The sequence below is a fragment of the Symsagittifera roscoffensis genome, chromosome 4 (assembly GCF_963678635.1).
Source record: "Symsagittifera roscoffensis chromosome 4, txSymRosc1.1, whole genome shotgun sequence".
Lineage (NCBI taxonomy): Eukaryota > Metazoa > Xenacoelomorpha > Acoela > Convolutidae > Symsagittifera > Symsagittifera roscoffensis.
In genome coordinates this window covers 12,800,136-12,821,830 of record NC_087065.1, presented here as the reverse complement: position 1 = coordinate 12,821,830, position 21,695 = coordinate 12,800,136, and the positions used below count along the sequence as shown (strand labels likewise).

At 34.6% G+C, this 21,695-nt stretch overlaps 1 protein-coding gene across 1 annotated transcript in view; it reads left to right on the top strand.

The window, feature by feature from the left end:
• LOC134843633 (tyrosine--tRNA ligase, cytoplasmic-like) overlaps nt 1–5,075 on the top strand; it is a 248,665-nt gene extending 243,590 nt beyond the window's left edge. Inside the window, exons 8-9 of the mRNA XM_063859816.1 lie at nt 3,795–3,996; nt 4,612–5,075. Coding sequence (XP_063715886.1) covers nt 3,795–3,996; nt 4,612–4,944 — 535 coding nt within the window. The 3' untranslated portion in view covers nt 4,945–5,075. The remainder of the gene's footprint in view (nt 1–3,794; nt 3,997–4,611) is intronic.
• Nucleotides 5,076–21,695: the final 16,620 nt, after the last annotated feature.

Below are 21,695 nucleotides of genomic sequence, written 5' to 3'. Positions count from 1 at the left end.
CAATTCTTTTTAGACTTACCTTTGATCAAAATCGTCCAATTGTGGCTCTGGGCCCAATTTTGCTTTGATTATTCTGCTTTCATTTATAAATTCTGCCGTGGAGTTGTTTTTAAACGCATTTGGCAAATGTTTTTTTGTCTTTGAAGGCACACTTCACTTTGATTTACCGGTTTGATATGGGAATAATGGTTCATTTGCTGCAAAGTTCTTCTGTTTTACTCCTTATTTTGCTGTCAATTATTAGTATAAACCCTCTTTGCTGTGGTGAACACCCTGCTGCCGTGCGTAAAACCCGTCAGATTAAAAAGCAGCTCGACCCCTTATCTAAATTTGCCATACCTGGCTCAAAATCGTTCCTTAGAACCCCTAAAACGTCCCCGCACGGTGCATCAACTGACAAAATTATACTAGACATGGCTTCATCTTCTACCCAAGACTCAAATAGGTCTGAGTTAGCCGAGGAAATGGATTTTGGTGACGTGATTATAATGTTTTTCTTTATATCGGGTCTTGTCATCAATTTACTCGCATTTTTCATAGCTCTAATTTTTTTCTGGAACACCCCAATCATTAGACGTTTTATAGTCAATATGATCAGTGCAGACTTGATGCTGCTGATCACTGGGTTTTACCTCAAGTTCAAAAGAGTGTTCCTACTAGAAAGTGTCGTATCGTGTAAAATGGTTTTCACTTCTGACATTGCTTTACTGCATGTTTCCTGTTATACAATTGTGCTTATTGCTTTCTATAGGTATAGCAAACTGTTTCCGGTTCAAGTTGGTCCCCATTCTCTCGGTCATTTTTTCTCAAAACCAAAGTTTCTCTATCTAACTTTTCTCATTTTGTGGATGATACCATTTATTATTGCATCGCCAATGGCGTATTACTCGACCTTCGATTCGGAATTAATGAAATGTGATTCTGAAATGCCATACGACTTCCAAACATTCTACAATCTGCTCACGTTTCTATCCAGTTATGTCATTCCAGGAATCGCAGTGACGTTTCTCTACTCGCGAATTATAAGCAAAACCCGATCGGCTATTTCGATGTCGGTTAATAATTCGGATGAGACGAGTCGACATGTGAACATGATGCGCTTTCTGACCTATGTAGTGCTGGCGTTTTGGATCCTTCATTTGCCATTTTGGTGTTGTAATCTGGCAAGCACGTTTGAAATCAACGAGTTCCCGCGGACCTTCCTCCATTTTTCGATAATTCTGACCTACGTCAATGCAGCCCTCAATCCTTTCCTCTACGCACTTCTCAGTGTCGACTGTGCTCGATGTTCCTGTTCATGTATCGCCGATTCATTAATCTGGGAACCCATCAGATGTCTCATGTTTCTTTTCTGCTCCTGTGATCCAACTACATCACCCTCAATGAGCTCGCAGAGTAACCAGAATAATCTAGACCAAGGAGATCAAGACGATGATGGAGAAGTTGGTAAAAACATGGGGACAAAAACTACAAAAGAAGGCGCGATTACAACTGAGAAACAAGGCGACGGCCCCCAGAGTCAACCGCCCTTCTCCTATCATGATTTAAAAATAAAATTCAACGAAGATGAGATCATTTGAAACAAAAAAAAATCATAACAAAACATGCTTTTTGTGTTCTATTATGTATTTTATCTCATCCATGTATTAGATTCAGGGTTGCATTGATAACAATCCTTTCTAGTAAATGACGTTTTCAACGTTATTAACTGTTAATAATGGTAAAATTTGAAAACTTTGAGCAGTGTACCAAACACTGAATTATATTCAATGAGATTTCAGTCGTATCTGTACAAAACAGTCCCATACAAAACAGTTCAATACAAAACAGTCCGGAAAAGTATGAAAATGAACGAAAAAACAGTCCGATACAAAACAGGCCGAAAAACAGTCCCAAGTAATAATTGTTTCAACAAGTCGTAGGCCGAGAAGTGACCTTTGTTCTACAAACATAACAAAGAAAATAGTGGCCGCCGCAGTCGCACCAACGTGTTGCGAGCTTGTTATCAGAGGGTAGGACTCAATACGAAATTTAGAGCCGGTTATCGCGGCGACGCGCACCCACCGGTGACCTTAAACCGGACTGTTCTGTATTGGACTGTTTTTTCCTTCTTTACATGATTTTTTGGACTATTTTGTATTGGACTGTTTTGTTTGAGACTGTTTTGTATATGCACCATTTCAGTACAGGTAGCTATAAAGCTATTTTCCCAACTTTTTTCCGAGTCAAGGCGGTTTCTCAGGTCCAAGTGGACGAAACTCATTGTAGAAAACGCTCTCTAACCCTGCTTTATCTGAAACGAGTCAGTTTATAAGTAGTAAATAACCCCTATGGTTAAATAACGTCAAATAGCAGTGTTATTAACTGTGTAAATAACAGGGGTGTTATTAACAAAGCAACCCTGATTAGATTCAATTGTGCTTATATTTGAAGTATTACTGTTTTTGTTTTATAATAGTGAAACAAACCTAATTTAATCTACGCGAAGTGATTTATTCAGAGCTTTGGAACATTTTTCAGCTTTTTACATTTCTATATATTAATTGAAAGAATCAATGTAGCATCAGGCCTAATGTTTAAGAGGCTATCGAGCGCAACGCTTAAAACAAGAACTCGGCTTTGTTCAATTTCAAGGCTAGGCAGTACCTGACTACTTTTTTTTCTCCAAAATTTAATATATTCATTTAGTGTGAATAGAATCAACCGAAAACAGCAATTTTCAAGCTTCATAGCATGAAAAGCTTGGTTAAGAAAAATTCATTGCTTGATTCGCTCTATGAAATAGCTTGAATTATCAAAATTGAAATCAAAAATTGAATCACTTGTAATCAAAATTGAATCACTTGAATGACTTCAATAGAAAACCCAAATTTTTCCCCTTAGCAATTCGCTTCATGAATTGTCTTGACATTTTAAATTTTCATTGCTTGAATAATTTGCATAGGGAAACTTTAACTTTATGCAAATTGATTCGATCTAAGAAACAATTTGGGATTTTTCGATGTTCATCGCTCGAATAATTCGCTCAGAGCAATTTTAATTTTTGCCAAAACGCTTTTTTAAGAAACAACTTAAAATATTTCAAATTGTCATAGCTTTAATAGATTGCTAAAAAACTTATTTCTCTCGAACTGATTCTTACTATAATATAACTTGAATAATTTCAAAGTTTCATCGCTTGATTGACTTCAATAGAAAAGCTCCGATTCGCTGCATGGCACAACTTCATAGCTTGAAAAGCTTGCTTAGAATTACATATTATTTTAACGAGCGAGCTTTAGCGAGAGTCGTTTAACAGTAGGAGTGTTCTTTTATGTCCAACCTAAGTAGAAAATATTGGTGCCACTTTGTGTGGCACCTTGCGGTTTTTTGATATTATGTGCTTTGACTTTCGATTAGTTATAAGTCAACACAATTGGTGCATTTTTAATTCATCGAAAGAACCCAAAACACTGCTCTTTCAAGGCACAGTGAAATCACAAAACTTTGAAATGCGTACAACTTATAACTTAAACATACAACTTATAACTTTACATGTAGCTGCTTTATAAATGGCTAGTGGTTTTTAATAATCAGATTGCGTCTAGACCAAATAAAAAGTTTGCCTTTTGCTCTAGTTTTCTGATATTGGGTTAGTTTTATCAAAAATGTGTCAATCATAAATTGTTCTAGAAATTCAAAGAACTTTAATGTCATCTATTTTTTTGAATTTCGAAGGCTTTTTCATTTTTAGAGCTGCGTTTGTCTTTTTCTCGCTTGTGTTTGTGAAGTTCAGCCTCGTCTCTGTGTTCTAGCAAAACACCAAACAGTGGCCCCTCGCCTTCCCAATTAGACTTGAGAGTGGGTAAGATAGTGGACGTCAAACAGCACCCGGATGCAGACTCGCTCTTCGTGGAGACTGTGGACTTCGGACCAAGTGGAGCTGAAGGTGAAGAGGGAGAGAGGAGGACTATTGTGAGTGGACTTGTAGGAAGAGTCCCAATCGAACAGCTACAAGTCAGTACATTTTGGTTTCGGCACGGTGACAATTCGGCGCAGGCGACACAATTGGTCGTAAGCGACAATAGCCGCAATTAAAAAAACGGCAGTTGGTCGCAAGGAATTATAATGAAGATTAATTGGTTATTAGTTCCGCAAAACAATCCCATACCCGCTATGGCAAGTCCATGTGGTTGCTAAGTATTGCTTAATCAGGTTATTTACACAATTAATATGGAAAATTGCTCGGTCACGAATTGTTGCTTTTTAAATGCTACAAATTGTCGCCTGCAAACATTTGTTTTGAGATGAATAGTCGTCTAATGATTATTTGATATTCACAGGCTAAAGTTATTTGTAATCTGTAACATTTTTGGCTTCCTTCAGCTTATGAAAACTGTCTGTTGGATTTTAACATTATTCGGCGAGGTAAATGAGATTATTTTTGTCACAGTCTGTTAAAATCGATGCTTAAACTTGCCAGTGGAATGCTTTTCTCTTGCTTCTAACTTGTTTAATTCTTACTTGGGAATCAAAGAAAGATTTTTCTTGAAAAAGTAATTAACTCAGTTTATGATTTAGCCTCACCTTTCGTACTCAATCTTTAAGTACGCGAATGTCTATTAACTTCAGGGTCTTCTGGCCGTGTTTGTATGCAATCTGAAACCAGTGAAAATGCGAGGCATCGAATCCCAGGGAATGCTGCTGTGTGCAGTGAATGAGAACGGAACAGAGCCAGTGCCAGCACCTCCCAATGCACTTCCAGGGGACCCAGTATTGATATCGGGACATGAGCGAAATCCAGATGAAGTGCTCAATCCAAAGAAGAAAATATGGGAGGCACTGCAAGTTGATTTAAGCAGCAACGAGACGGGTGAGGTGTTGTGGAAAGATTATAACCTAATATGCACAAGCGAAGAGACAAAAGTGAAAGTTGAAAAAGTGTTCAATGCTTCGATCAGGTGAACTGAAATTATTGAATTGCCTTTGGTCAACAATCTGATCTTAATATGACTTGATGTATGAAAAATTTTGATATTTAAATGCTGAACGTTTGTACATAAACATGCTTTTTGATCTTCGTTGAATAAGAATTGAGTCTGAAATTTAATTTTTATTTAACATTCTCGTTTTTCACATGTCGAAAAATAAATTAGAATATTATTAGCAGATTGCTGTGCAAATCGAGCAGAAGGTTCAGGCCACCGTTTCAATTGCCAAAAAATAGCTATGTCTATCTATCTATCTCTCTGCCTACCTATCTATCTATCTATCTATCTATCTATCTATCTATCTATCTATATATCTATTTATCTATCTATACTATATTTAAATGCGTGTGACATTTATCTTGCCATGCTTAATCGTGTTTATTGCATCGGTCAAGCGCTTAACTTATCTATGTATAGTTAAGCTGTATGGTGTACTGCATTGCTTAAGATTTTTTTTCGATTTTCCAATTTATGAATGATAGGCCATTTGGACGGCCTGAGTGTAAGGCGTTTGCTATGATGCCAGTATAAGAAGCGAGGAGGAGGGCAGTGTAGGGTAGTGTAAAGTTAGGATTCGTCGATCTATGCTTAATGTAACGTTTTTTCGTTTCAGCGTATATTTAGTATCCGAGATGTGACGTTTAATTTTTCAAAAAAAAACAAGATTTGGAAAAGTTTCTAAGTTTGAAATTTTCAGCTCTATATGATCGATTTCAGCTCGATTTTTCAATGATTTTGTTAACAAAAGATTCAAAAAATTAGATAAAGCAAAGATTTAAAGATTAGGAAATTCTCACTTGCATAGTGGAGTGCTGCCAAGGTGCTCTCAGGAGGCTTATATCGGGCCTTCAAATATGTTTATTGCTTGTTAGTTTCCGAGATATGGAATTTCTACGATTTTTCAAATTTTTTTACATTTTAAAAACTTAGATAAAAAACCATACGAAAATTGAAGCTGTCGTCTTTTTGGTGGATCATATCAAGCCAATCCCAGCAGCAACAGATATAGCCTCCATGCATAGGATTGCTGAAACTCGTATTGTTATCGAAATATGTCGTGCTTTTTGGTATTTCAGTTTTTTCTTAGAAATTTAGATTAAAAAAATCAAATTTTAAAAGTCTTGACTCCATAGCGGGTTAATACTAAACGACTCACAGAATTGGACATGTGTTCTCTAAGTTTTACTGCTCAGATCCTGTCGGTCTTCAAAATTTAACGTTTGTTTTAAAGATTTCGAAAAGATTTTTTTAAATTTCATTAAACAAGATTTCTTTTCAAAAAAGTGTTTTTTTTTCGAAATGATAGCGCATGTTTAAAAAGTTAATTGCAACAAAAATTAAATTTGGGATTAAAAATCAACTAAATTATATATGAATCTAAATGATGCATTTATTGACCTTACCAATAGAATCGTTTCAGAAGTTTTTTAACATGTGAAAAGTGGAATTGTATGCTCTCGGCCAATTTGGGGTTTTTGACTTAATACGAAGTTCTGAAACTAGAAATTTTTATATTAGAGAAAAATCTATTTTTTTTTATAAAACAGTCCGAAATTTAAATTGTTTTATTTTCAATTTGTGAAATACAAAGGTTTGGATGCACACTTCTTACGGTTGCATTTAATTTCACTGTTTTTCAAATATCTTATAAATAGACAATTATCACATTCATCAATCAGTTTGAAAAATCTGATATTCAAAATAGTTGAACTTTTCAAAAATGATCATTTAGTTTTGCACTGTTCACCTTAACTGTCGTTTAACTTTATATTGTAGTATGTTTGCCAAGATCTTTGTTCGCCGAAGCATCTTTGCTGCGTTTGGTGCGCTAGTTGAAATTAAATTCCGGTCTCGTATATATTGCAGACAAGTTGAGTACGCTAGTTGAAATTAAATTTCGGTCTCGTAATCATTGCAGAAAATCTGTGCGAATTGTAAAAGTCTTCTGATTTACGCTTGCATCGAATGCAAATTATTGCCGAATAATTATTGAAAAATTACGCATGAGGTTATTGTATAAAAACTACGAACAAGAGAATAATAATTAATTTGGTCAACAATATGCCACCGGTTCAGTATTGGCCAGTTTTTGAGATGAAAGCTCTGACTTTCTTTCGAAATAATAAATTTAGACAATTGTGGAGATAGATGGTAATCAGTTTTTACAAGAACAGTAATTTTCCACTATTTGCTTTTTCGAGGTTTGACTTTTGCTTTTTGGTAAAGCTTAGAATGAAATCGCTTGATAAAAGGAAGGCAAAAAAAATCTCAAATTTCAAAAGCAACTTGATCGAGAAAACGAAAGTATAAAGCTATTGTGAAAACCAGAATGGCTTTTAGTTTTAAAAGTGGATTTAAATTAAAGATTTCGCAGAAAAAAAGTTACTCATTGATTCAGTTTTCTCAAAATTGGTTAGCATTAATGTTAAAGTGTAAATAACGCAAAAATCACAAATTCAATGAGTCTTAAGTTTAATTTTTTCTTCGAAAAAGTATCAACACTTTTCATTCACTTTTTTTGGTAGTCATGAAAATAATGACAATATTCCAACTCACTGCTAGCAATAATTTACTTCTCAATTAAGTATTTTGTTTTGCAGTTATTTCATGAAGCAAACTATCTCATTTCAATTAATTGAGAAAAAAAATAAAATGTAGCTAAGCATGAAATTATTAACTTCTCGTAATGTGAAAAACTAGTTAAATGCAATGGCAAGGGTAGCTTTCATATTCACTTACTGTGAAACATATATTTTTAAATTTAATTCTGATGCCAATTCTTTTCTCAGCTTGGGAATTCAAATTCGATGTTTGATTACGCATGCAAAATTACACATTCAATGATCTGATTATGGGTGTCTTGTAATAAAGAATAAATTTTTTCGGTAATCAACCTCCTTACTGACATACTTTACCTGCTTTTCTTATTTGTTGTTTTATTGAAGCTTAACTACTTTTTTTAACTTTGCTGAAATTTTGCCGTCAAACTCTAGCCCGAAAGTCAAGGGTTCTAGTCGAGGTCGAACCCGATTTTTTTCAGTATATGCAGAATTGAATTTTTTTCCGGTAAAAAATGAATCATCGGTCTGTGGATCGTCTGCTCAAATTTTATCGTATTGTTTGCTACATCACGGATTGTTCTTGTATTGTAAGCAGCTTTCATTGTAGTTGCAAAAGCAAGCGTTGTTATGTTTTGACCAGAGGGACTTCAAACTTTTAAAAAGTTTGATAAAATCATATTTTTCCGACTCAACTATGTCTGCTCCATGATTGTCGGCTTGTTTTTTCTTCCTAAGTTTCGTTCCGTTGTTAATTCAAAATTCGAAAGTCTGGCAATTTTGCGCACAATAAGCCTCGATTGTGACATGTTAAATTTTAAGTTTCGATAGACTTTGTTTTTTTCAGCATTTCTCAATTTTCTTCGACTTATGTTTTTTTTTGTTTCTGTTATATCGCAAGTGATGCAAAATTGCGCTTCGCTTCTGTGTTACACTTGCATAGTAAGTGTATTGCGACCAGTTTTCAGACCTTTTTGCCGCAAACAATTTTGTTCACAAGACTCATCTCCTGGAATTTGTTGAAATAACTGCAACAAACCTGTTTTGAGCCTAATAGTCTTTTAAAAATCCGTTTCATTCAAGCTTTGCTTTTTAAATTAGTGGTAATTTTACTAGCTTGATTTGTTTTTTTTTGTTTTACAGAAAACTTAAGTTTTATCAAATCAATTTTTTTTTTCGAATTAAAATGTTTCGGCGTATCTTATATCAACTTAGTGGTCTCATAATGCGTTCTTTGATGACCAAAATTACTTTTTGTGCATGTGTGTTATGAAAAAAAGAGAGAGTTGAAATTTTTTTATTAGTTTCATTTTCATAAGTTTTTTTGCCTCAAGAGTTAGGGTTTCCGCTCAAGTATTGTTGGTTTTTTACGGCTTGGTAAGTTTTATCCAATGCTAACTTTACATGAAACTGTCGAGGCTTGTTTTTTTTCAAAATTAATTTTATCTTTCTTGACAGATCTAAATTTTTCAGAATTTTCTATTTTGCATTGGTATATTTTCTGTTTTTCGACTTTTTCAATATGATTTGAAAAATTTTGATTTCCTGAGCTTAAATTTGCTATTCAACAATTTTAAATTTGATCGATGTGGGATAATTATACACAGCAATTTACCAGTTTTCTATTGGTGCGATATATATGTGCGGTGCATTTGCGAGGGATTGAAAATTCTAGAAAAGTTTTAATCTGTTCATGTTCATTTTTTTGAATAGATTCAATTCAATTTTGTCTTGAATACCACTTGGATTTATGTAATGAAATTTTGCTTTCTGCCATTTTAGACCAAGTAATTAGATTTGTTTCGAGTTTTTTAAATGCATGTTTTTGTTTTCATCCAATATCTTCCCGATGCGTTGTAATTGATATTTTTATTAACATTTTACTTTTTTACATTGCAAACTTTACAACCGCGTACAAGACTTACTCCTCGCAAATTTTGCTCACAGGACTCATCTCTGCGTGAAATACTGCAACAGACTTATTTTTGAGCAAATTTATCCGTCCTATTCATAATTTACTTATATTGTTGGGTGCTGTTATACTAATTTGATTTAAAAAAATTTTGTCTCTTCTTTCTTTTTCTTCTACTTCAGCTTAAGTGGTTCTTTCCAAACGTATATCGGTTTAGTGGTCTCACAACGTATTGCGTTGTCATTTAATGATTGAAATGATTTGTGTGGGCGTGTGTGTGAGGAAGACGGGGATTTAAAAATTTTTTGAAGTAGTTTTAATTTTTTTCGGGAATGAATTATTTCTGCTTAGGCATTTTGCGGTTTTTTTATTGCTTGGCTTATTCGTTTTGATAGATCTAATTATAAAAAATTTCATTTTTATGACTTTTTTTCAATTTTATGAACTTTTCTTAACTGTTCTCGTATTGTTTCGCAAGTAGTGCGAAGCTTTGCTTCGACTCTACGGGGCAGTACAACAGTGCCGAAGTACAACAGTGCCGAAAATGAAAACTTTGTTCAACAATGCCGAAAATTTGAACAAGTTTCAACATATTAAGTGCGGCAATCAAAAATTAAACAGCGATCGTTTACAATCTTAAGTAAAACTTTTGAGCGAGAAAATTTGAGCGAGAAAATTTGCAGCTTACACGTTTTGTTGCCAAAATAATTGTTTAATTTGCAGTTGAAGACATATTGGTTTTAAAGTTGGAGTGATTTTCTTTGATAATTAGCGTCAGTAATTTCCCGCTCTTTAGAAAATGCGTGTAAATTATTCTGAAATTTTCCCGCCTTTTTCGGCACTGTGTTGTACTTCGGCACTGATGAACGCCCCCGACTCTACGTATAATAGGCAGCAAAGGGTGATTTCTTGCAAGGGGTGTTTTTAAAATGTTGAAAGCCGTAAATAAATGCAAACGAGTTGTTGGAAAAGAAAGTTCATTTTTTTACAACCCAAGTCTAAATTTTTTTTGTTTGCAACAGTCTTCTTTTTCTGAGGTAAGCTCATTTGCAGTATTTGCATAGAAATCAACAAACCAATAAAGTACAATTGATACTAAAAATTGAAAACTGGCTATTAAATTTTTTTTGGTTTTTATTAAGGTTTTTTTGACTGAATTCTTTCTATGCGATCTGAAAGACAGTGATATCCTGAACTGAAACGTTACGAAAAATCATAATGGGTAAGTTTGGAACAAATACAAGGAAACCGAAGCGTAAGCGGCTATTTAATCTGGCTCAAAAATTATTTCGAAATGAATTGAGGAAGGGAAATTATTATGATTAAATTACGGGCATTAAGTTATCTTTCTGTGCTTTTAAAGCAAGGATGCGGGGAGATGCTGGATGTGGCAGTTTAGATAGCTTTTGTGATTTTAGATAGCTTGGCGCAAGGGTAATTTAAATAGCTTCTGAAGAAAGTTTAATGACAAAAATTGGAAACAAATTTTGAGTTTTTTAATTAAACAAACAACAGCTTAATTATTTCGAAAAACCTGCTTGACTTTTTCTTTTAAAAAGTTTTTAAGTTGAAGAACATTATAATCCCCGGAAATATATTTTACAAAAAAAAATAAGAGCAATAATAATTACCGTTGCGACAAGCAAGGGTGTTGCGACAGGGTATTAATTTTTTCCCCGTAAACAACTTAGTGCATAAAACTTGCACGTGAAAAAATTACGTGCGATTTCCTTGTTTTACTATAGAGACTTCTGAGCATTTGAGGCAGTGGTAAAACACCCATGTTGAAGAAGACCTATTTTGTTTCGAGACGGAAAGTTTTTGTCTATTTTTTTGGATTAGCTGCCGCAGAACGGTTTTTTGGAAGACAGAGTTTTTTAAACATTCTGAATGCTATTGAACTTTTCTTTCATGGTGCAGGCAATTGAGTTTCAAGTTTTTTTTTGAATTTTTAATTGCAATTTTATAAGTTATTTTGACAAAAAAACTATAATTAAGGATTTCTTTTAACTTTTAAATTGTCGATTAATCTGCACGTAAATAGATTACTGTATCATGAATTGATTGTATTTATTTCAATCTTGTATCTTGAGTGGCTCAAAGCTCCGATTCAACTCTGAGTCAAGTTTGCTACTTTGGGACCACGATATTGTTTTGTCAAATGAGTCACTCGTACTTTCATTATCACAAATCCAAGGCTGCTCTGGACACATAATATATACTTTAAACCATTGAAAGGTGAGAAAGTAGCGAGGATTTATATATGGTATTTTTGGCGTCCAACTGTCTCCAACTTTCAGTTGATAGGGTCTCCCATACATCTCTCTGTTTAGTCCACCTTCATGACTTTCTCGCTTAAGAGGTCCCGCTCCGAACCCTATTTTTGTAATTATATTAGCGTCACATATAATACTGTAGAAGGATAAAATGTAATTTAAACGTTTGCCATTAACAGAATAATCAGTGAGCCGTTTGAAATATTCAACTGGTGTAAGTAATGCTATATTGAATCCGTGTGAGAAGTAGTAAATAAACTGACCATAACAACACCCTTCTCGTGCTACGAAATAGTTATGAAACTGGTATTCCGAACGAGCAACAATTTCAAATTGGTCCATAGCAAATTCCCTTAGCTGAATAAGCCGACTCGAAACACCATGAACGGAATTGGTTCTCAAACTATTTGCAGACCTGACTTTTTTCCAGTTATCACCCCCTCGTAAAATCGAAGTAAAAAGTTGAAGCAAAATTGTTCACACTGATTTGCATAGTAGAAAACCGATCGTTTTAATAATTTCTCCCACCCGTGTAGAGGTCTCAGACTCATGTCCAGACTATGTGGGCCGTCGCCGCATCTGAATTTAGACCCGACTTGCATAGTTGCGTCGAGAGTCTGAGTCTGGAAATTCTGGATATGAGTCGCGCCGTGGGTCGCGATAGCTGGACATACCAAAGCTTGGTCGCGAAAGTCTGGACATGAAGTCGCGAACGTCTGGAAAGTGTGCGTCCAGGCTTTTGCGACCCATGTGCAGACTTTCGCGACCAAATTATACTATGTCCAGACTTTCCAGACTCAAACTGTCGGCGCGACTATGCAGATTGGGTCTGGATCCAGATGCGTCGTGACCCACGGCGCGCCCCATTTTAGTTTTAGGAACTCATAGAAGATTTGTCATCCTACAACTAAACCAAAAATTCAATTAGGGAATTACGATTTTGATACCTTGTAAGGAATCCCCCTTTTTTACAATGGGGGAGGAAGAGAATGGGGGGGTTGGTAGGTGGTAGTTAACAAAATTCTTGAAAATTTTTGTAAATCGGACCCCTTTTTCATTGTGACAAGTTTTAGTATAAATTATGACAATAAGACTCGCTTTAAATATCATTTTGCATATAGTAACTCAGATTTCAAAAAATCAATGGGATAACTGGAAAAGAGCCTACGCAGACCTTTCGGAACCAGGATTGTTGCTGTCGGTTTCGACATCAAAATAGCATAAGCAATAATAGTTGCTCTTATCCTGACAAAATGTCCAGTAGTAATTGTATGGAACGTCCATGGGAATCATGAAGATTGTTGAGGACCAACGTGACACGACTGTTGAGTTGATTACAATGTCGTCAATTGCTCCAACATTGATTGTTAAGAGCGAACAAAAAATTGCAAATTTTAGGAAACTCATTTTCATTTTATGCTTTTCGAACTTTTAACGAATAATTCAGCAGTTTTCTGAAGTTATTTGCGATCAGCAATTAAGTGCAACAACGTTTATGGTTTTGTACGTAATATTCGGCAAGCATTTGATCAATAACTTTCGAAAGCCAAGGCTTTGGAATGGTTCTCAATTGAAATTCAGCATTTTGAATGATTCCTATCTACTGGAATTAATTCATGAATTCATCATTTGCACTATGTTTCCAAACTAGGGGTAGATCTAGGATTTTCTCAAAGAGGGATTTTTGAAACTTTGAAAATTTTGTCGACAATTTTTTAGGCCCGACTTAATTGATTTTCTGAGTTCTCAAATCACTATAATTAGCCTATTTTGACCAAATTTTCTGCGCTGCTTGCGAATTTTTGAGAAAAATGGGCAAGAAATGTGTAACAAAGTCTATAAAAAGGTCACAAGAATCTAACAAATAGCCTCGAAACTCAGAACTTACATTCAGAACGACTGTATGTAAGTCGCGTTCTGGTAATCAAAATGATAGTGTTACACGGGCGGATTTAGGGGCGCCAGGGGGGGGGGGCTGATTTTCCCCTCAGGGATTCGACCCTGTCACCAACCACAGTTATTGTTCTCTAACATCCATTTTCGGCCGACCAACTCTTAAGGGTCAGTAAACCGCCTTTGGCGCTAATATATGCCAAAATTTGAATGGGAGGGGGACGATAAAAAAAAAGTAATTTTTGGGCAAATATTTCAAAAAATGTCCAAAAATGCATTTTGACCTGTTTTTCAAAAACCTATAGGGTCTTGATAGTGTTCTGGGAGCGCTCTGAAAATCAATTTGGCCGATCTAAAAAAGATGACACACTTTTCGATAACTTTTAGATTGCGCTCCCCTTCGAGAAAATCCTAAACTCGCACCTGATGCTACATCTGATGTCAAGACTACCTTGTCCTTGGGAAAAGCTATCATAGTGGCAAAGTTTTGTCTGAAAATCCAAAAAAAAGAAGACAATCTGGAGAACAATTTCTGATTATGCTGCTTTTTATGATTAAAAGTCAATTTTTTAGTTAGCTAAAAAAATTATGGCATGCAAAAAATTGAATTGCAAAGTTAAGACAGAATTATCATAACTTGTAACAGAAATAGTTTGCTGCGATAGCTCAAAAGAAGCCGGCCGCGTAACTTTTTTTTAACGTCGTACCGGTTGTGCACGACTTTGCGGTCAAAACAATTTGGTTTTGGTCGTGCCGGTCTCAAAAATTTTTGTTTCGGCCACGCCATTCGCGGATTATGAAAATCTCGATGCATCTGCTCGGTTTGAACATTTCAAATTTAGAAATACAAAAATTCGATCGCAACGTCGGCTTTGATTTTATTTTATTGGAGTCAAATTTGAATATATTTCACTCAAGTGAAGTGGCAAGACAAGATAACATGATGTTTACGTTTGTGATCAGCAAGCGATATCAAATCCGATTATTGACTTTTTCGCGTTAACAGCATGTGTAACAGAATCACTTGTATCTTGGTTGATTCGAACTTCTATACGTGTCCGACATTTAGCCTGGAAGTTAAGAATACGCTTGGGGCGCCCAAGGCTGTGGGTTCAAATATAGTTTCCCGTATACCGGAAATCGTTTGATCGCATTCTTGTTTGGTCGCGTTTGGTTCTTGTTTGCTTGTGTTTCTGGACCTGTTTTCCACAAAGAGAAAAAAATTTCAAACATATTTTTTTAATTTTTTTTCTAAGCTGTGGTTTATGTAATATTCTCTCATTTTTTTGGACTTAATGGCGTTTTTCCTGTTTGCTAGCTTGCAGTGTTGTTTTTATGTTGCGTCGCAAGTGGTGCGAAGCTCTGCTTCGTGTCTGAGTTCAAATGGAAAATATTTTTGTGATACAGTTTGATACATGGCATTTATATAGATGAAGTACGAAAAACCAAGTCAAGCATTAAAATGATTGCTTAGACAGTTAATAAAATTAAATTTAAAGCAAAAAAGCCAAGCTAATTTCTTTCATTAGAAAAAAATTCGGACGGTTCGATACTGAAATACACTGCTTGCATCTTTTCGATTAGTTGCCAAAACACCGTTTTTGACCGCAAAAACTTTACTAAAGTTGTACGAGTACAGAGTTATCATTTTCTCGGAAATTTTATTTTATTTTTTACGTATGTTAGGTCGTTTTTTGCTTTCTGGTGACCTAAAAATTGTAAGCATTCAATTTAATGCATAAAAGTTATAGCTTTGGTTTTTGCTTAAAACAATTTCGATCAAAATTGATCAAAATCAAAACCAAATTGTGTTGAATTTGGAGGAAATAAGCTCCAGGGGTCCAATCTAGATAAGTTAGCATCGAATTCGCAATTAATTATGTTCTTTTCAAAATTCTAGATTAATTTTATGTTATACAGTTTTTTCTTCTTTCGTTTCTCATTTCAACAATGCTGCCTTATTTTTTAATGGTCATTTTTTTTTACCTTATTTACAAGTTTTTGATGTTAAATTGGCCTTTAAACATACAGAAAAAAATCAAGAGTTTTATTGCTGAAGTTCCCACTTTCTGTCGATCTTCTTGTTGATACCGTAGTGATCTTTGGTTAATAACTAGGGTTTTTTTTGCAAGCAATTCCAGAAATCTCAAAGCAAGTTCAGAGTTTCTTGAGGGTGCTATGATCATTTCTAATTTTTAGTTCTTGTTTTGGGATGAATGACGATATTTCAAAAAACGGTCAAAATGGCTCAAAAAATTGTTCTGAATAAGTCCAAAGTTTTTGCGAAAAATAGGAGTTTCAGTTACTCATTCAGTTACTCATTCAGTTACTCATTCGGTTACTCATTCAGTTATAAAGGTAGGTTTTTCAATTGTTTTTTGTTCCGACTTTCGAAGAAAATAAAGGAATATTTGTGCTCGGGTGGTTTTTTTTCTCCAGGCAAATTTAATCTAGCAATTTTGGCGGAATTTTGATATCATTCATAAAGTATCGTGTTTGTTATCTTGAGCTCAAATTTAAAAAGACGTTTTATGATCATTTTTTTTAAAGTTATGGAAGTTTAAAGATGACCAGTTTGGCCAAATCGGGATAATTGACACGCCATTTATTTTGCGCTATTAACGCCTGAGTGGAGACTTAATCCCTCCTGGAAATCGTTGCCATTTGAATTGAGGCATGCGTCTAAGCATGCTTTTTAGTCTAATTAGTTCTTTGATCAATGCAAACATAGCATTTGTAATTTAAATAGCGTGGGAGGGGATAGTTTTCAAAAAAAAACGTTGAATTTTTTTATGTTGACTTTTTTTTTCATTTTTTAAAGCAATCCGTACTCCATCTAAAAAACAGTCGGAGCATTCAGCTCCCGGACTTTCGAAGAAAGTGACAGAATATTTGTGCTCGGGGTGGTTTTGTTCTCTCTGGACATATTCCAATTGTTTAACTAGCTATCTTTGGCGAATTTTTTTGTATCGTTTTAAAGGTAGTGTTGTTCTGAGCTCAAATTTAAAAAGATAATTCATCTGTGATCATTTTTCGTAAAATCATGTGGATTTAGTGGTGTCATTTTCACCATTTTGGATATTTGAGTTTAATGATTGCCATGTTGGCCAAAAATGTCAGTTTGTTATTTCAATTTCGTGTGAGGGGATGATTTTCGAAAACAATCAAAAAATTGTTTTGAAGTTTCATCATTTTTCAAATCAAAGACTGCCCTATAGGCAAGAGAGGCAGTCGGAACATTCAAGGTTTTGCCCTGATACAAGAAGTCTTGTCGTTTTATAGCACTGAATGCACCTTATAATGAATTTTAAATTGGGGAAATGAGTTTTAAACGGGTGAAATGAGACTCAAACAGTTTGAGTGAATCCACCAAAAATGATATTAACACAGGTCGTTTTAAAACCTGGTAAAATAAAAAAGAGACTTTAGTTATTCTGTGCAGTGTGCCTTTTTTCATCGCATTTTTGTAAGAAAGATAGTGATGAATGTCATGTTCAAAATGCTTGTTTCGCAAGTAGACCATTTCAACTATGTCATGCTACCATGCAGTTAAGGGGGACAATTTTCATTTAGTTACTGCAGCAAACTGTTTGGTCAATCAGAAATATTTGTGCTCGGGGTGGGTGGTTTTCTCTCCAAAGAAACTTTGATTTTTAACTAACACTTTTTGAAAATTTGAAAAATATCAATTGAAAAGTTTTGTTGACCTGAGCTCTTTAAAAATCATTTTACCAGTAAATTCAATTTTGAAATTCAATTGCAGTCGGGGGAGCTGAAAATGAGGCAAAATGCTGATAAGGTTTCCTTACGGACACAGCCAACAACAGTTTTTTTTCATTAAAAGCTCACCACCTCACAAAAGTGAGCTTTACTCACATGAATAATTAGCCTCATTGAAAACCCTCTCAAATTAGATGTGTACAGTTGAATAACATGTTTAGCTGAAGCGATTCAGTGATACGTTCGTATCGTTTTAGCTTAAGTTTTGTTCTAAAACAAAATATAATATTGAAAGTTGTTCATTTTGAAAATTATAGTGGTTCATTCTTTTAATGTTATGTTTAAACTAACAAAAAAAGCTTTAAGACGCCATCCAACGAGAGAAAAAAAGAATTATTCTACCATCAAAACTATTATCTGCTTGCGTTTTGATTTATTCATTTGAAATGAATGTAAAAATCATTATTGGTTTGAAAAAAAAAACTTTTGTTAGCTTTTGAGCGTACATATTTCAAAAATAACGATCAATACGGAAGTTTTGAAATGTTTTTATAGCTATTTTTTGGTGTTGCTACCAATGATGAATAGTCGAAGAGAGTGAATTTGTTTCACCTAACTTGGATGATAAGTTGACGATCAGAATCTTTCTAGGTGTTTCTGGTCGTCCCGTTGAAACTGCGAGTTGCCACTCTTGCATGTTGGGGATACGAGTATTGGGCTACGTACTCAATGCTCGTCTCCTCCGCCTGTACGAGTGACAACTCGCTTTTTCGCGTTTGGTTATACTTGAGTCTGAATCCCTATGCCCATCATGGGAGGTAATCTTGCAAGACTCTTTTGAATACGATGCAATTGTTTAAAATATCTTGCAAGATGGCCTCCTTTAAAGATAATCTAGTTGAAATAAGATTTTGAAGATACGGTTTACTAAGAAAACCAGCTTTATACGCGAAGACAACCTATAGCGTTTGGGGAGTAAACGTAGTGATAACATTCAATTACTTAACAATTCAGCAAAGAGAAAAACAGAAAATTTTAACCGTTTCAGAAGTTTTGCATTATGGTTTATCGTCTGCATTCTGTGAAAACAACATACAAAATATCTCAAGCTAATTGATTCTTATGATTGAAATTTAAACATAAAGGACAAAAAAGTAAATTTCATTCGCTAGAATTGCAAAACCAGATGAATTTTTCCAGAAAAATAAAAAAAATATGCTTTTGGAAATCTGAACTTGAAATCTATGAACTATAATCACAACCTAAAGCATTTTACATTACGAAAGATGAGAAAAGAGCATATACTTTTCATTATCCATGCTCTTACACTATGACTAAATATTTTCACAAACAACCATCAAAATTTTGTGTATAACTCAAAATGTAAAAATTGTAGGAGCGATTTAAGTGGAATTGATGACAATTATTTTTTTCCGAATTTCGAAAAAAGTGACGGACTATTTGTGCTCGGGGTAGTGTTTTTCTCTAAAAAAATTGAATTTTTAGCTGGCAATTTCTGACGGTATTTTTTCAAATCATTCGAAAAGTGTTGTTGACTTGAGATCAAATTTAAAAATGCATTTTACGTGTAACTTGTTTTGTAAAGTTATGGGTATATAAAAGATTGCAAAAAATGACCAATTTGGGGTTATTAGGTTGCGATATAGTGAGCGGTAATCATGCGCAAATGAGTATTTAAACCGCCTTCTAAATCGTTCCAAATTGAATTGAGCTGTGCTACTTGGTAAATTAAATACTTTGCTACTGCGAACTAAATCACTTCAAGCTTAACACAGCGTGTGGGTTTTTTTAAAAAACTTAAAGTAGTTTTGCAATTTTTTATGTAATTTTTTTGGAAATTTCTATCGACTTTTCAAGCGAAAACTGCTTTGGAAATGTTTGAAAAATTTTTTTTTGGGTTTTATGGGGTTTCTTTGCTTTACACTGGGACGAATCAATTAATTTCTTAAAATCATTCCGTGTCATATTTTTGAACTACTTTTAAATTCAATCTTTTGAATTCATTTGCTTCTGATTCTGAAAGTTGATTGCTTGATAGCGTTTCTACAACACATTTGGAAAACGTTTGGCACAAAAAATTTTGTTCAAATAATTTCTGTCTGTTTAAAGTGATTGGCTTGTTTTTGTCTACAAAATGTAATCTAGTTCAGCGGTTGCCGTAAAATATGTATACAATCAAGGAAATTTTGTAGAATTGACAATCCTGATACTTTTTCGCCAAACTATGAACTCGATAAGGAAGTTTACCTGGGAATTACATATAGTTTAGTAAGTAGTATGTAGCTGGGTGATTACTAATAAGAACAAAAGCAAACAACTGACTAATCTCGAAAGTGGTCGAATCTTTAAAGAATCAGCCACATTTCTTCCAAAAGTTTTATAGGGGGCACGCGATATAGTCTACCACCACAAAAGGTAATTAACAATGATAAATTTTTGAAATTCATAGGAAAGATGCTGGATATGGTTTGACGCAGGCATGCAAAATTTCAGACTCCTCGAACTCTTTTGATCTATGTGTTGAAGATTCCCGGAAATTTAACGAGTCCTACTAGATTTCAGAATGTAGAGTTTGGAATGGGACCAAAGTATAGTATGTTATCGAACTAGTGGAGGTAACTTTAAGCTTAAACCTCCAAACCCCTTAGACCCCTACCTCCGGTGTTTTGAACTTAGCAAAAAGTTCAATGCAGACTTTTAGAAGTCGTTTCTCGGCCCCCAATGAACAAAAAGAGCCAAAATTTTTGGAAATGGTAGTAAGATTGGTGGCGATGTGGTGGCAATAAAATGATGGCGGTACTGGAATTAAGTCTCAAAAATATTTTGATTGCACGGGATACTTATTAAGCGCCCCAGAGATGGCTTTTTAACTCAGTTAGACCCCTAGTCTACTGACAGCTAGAAAAATTGGATTTAAAAAATTTATAGTTGGGCTTTGTAATTGCTTTCAACTTGATAGTTGCATCTGAAAAAAAAAGACCTCACTGATTCCTGAAGTTAAAAAGATCAGTCCAAATCCCTTAAAGAATAGTGATCAGCATAGACACTTTTGGTTTTAGCAGATCAAACTAAGTGGTGGCGTGGAATTTTTGAGCGTAATTGGATAGTTAAGGTTCTCTAGAGAGGGAGAATCGTTTAGTTGAATAAAAGTGAAACTGATTTGCGATTAGGCAATTATGTTGATAAATCGCGGACCTTTTCCCTTTGATTGCTTTATTAAGTGTTATTCTGACCACTTAGAGTCTACTGTATTTGGACTCATGTTTATTTGAATTTAATTACCATTGGAAATTCATCCGGTGGCGAGTGCTGACGATACAGCCACAAGAGCGGTGCGAAAAAGGGACGAGCACCATTGTACGGTACAGACTAGTTGCCACCATCTTAGCCGTTTCGGAGTTGTGGATAGTACCAAACCTCGGTCGCCCCACTGAGTTCAGTTCCCAAAGGACCACTTCGCGGTGCCATTAAGTAAGATAGAGAACGGACCTATAGATGCAATCCGCTAAATCTACAATTACTAATGATGGTTCAAAAAAATCAAACGTCTAAATTTTCTATGGCATTATACTAAGTTATTATTTTGTCTTTGGAGACTTTGTATGACAGTGATTATAGTTTATATCAGAGTTTACAAGCTTGTTCTATAACCTTTCAATCTACTTTCGACTAAAACTATACAGATTTGTACCAAAATCTGGGGTTCGCCAATGTTGATTATGGCCTAAGATACGAAGGCTAGAAGACTGTTTTGCTCTTTTTTAAGCAAAATTGTTAGTCGTTTTGCATATACCTTATGTGTTTTTTAGATCGTTAACCTTTTTACAATTTTTTTGAAATAACTTTTCACTTTACAAAACCTTTGGCGCAGTTGAAAAATTGGTTTTTGAAACAGGTCAAATTACAAAAAAAATGGAAAACACTCGACCAGTTTTTTAAAAGTCATAAATAAAGAAACTTTTACGGTCTTCGTGTTTTTTAAAACTGTAATTGGGCTCCTGCATATTATATTCCCTGATGCAAACTGTGACTTGGTTTTTTTTCGTGCGTATGTTTTTTTTTGGTTTGAATAGACGCTTTTAATTTAACTCAAAGTTGGTTTGGCTTAGTTTTGGTCTATTAAGTTTTCAAAGGAAATCGAACCATCGGTTTGGTCATTTGCGTCGACAAACATCAATTAAAAGTATCCCCCACCAAGCAATGTGAAGTCCCAGAAGCGTGAAAAAACTTTTAATTTGATTCGGTGCAAGTTTCACCTGCTTATTTGGCAAAGGAAATTAAGCTCTGAGAATATATTTGATGTGACCTTTAAGCAAAAACAGTCACAAAAAACACTCACAGCACA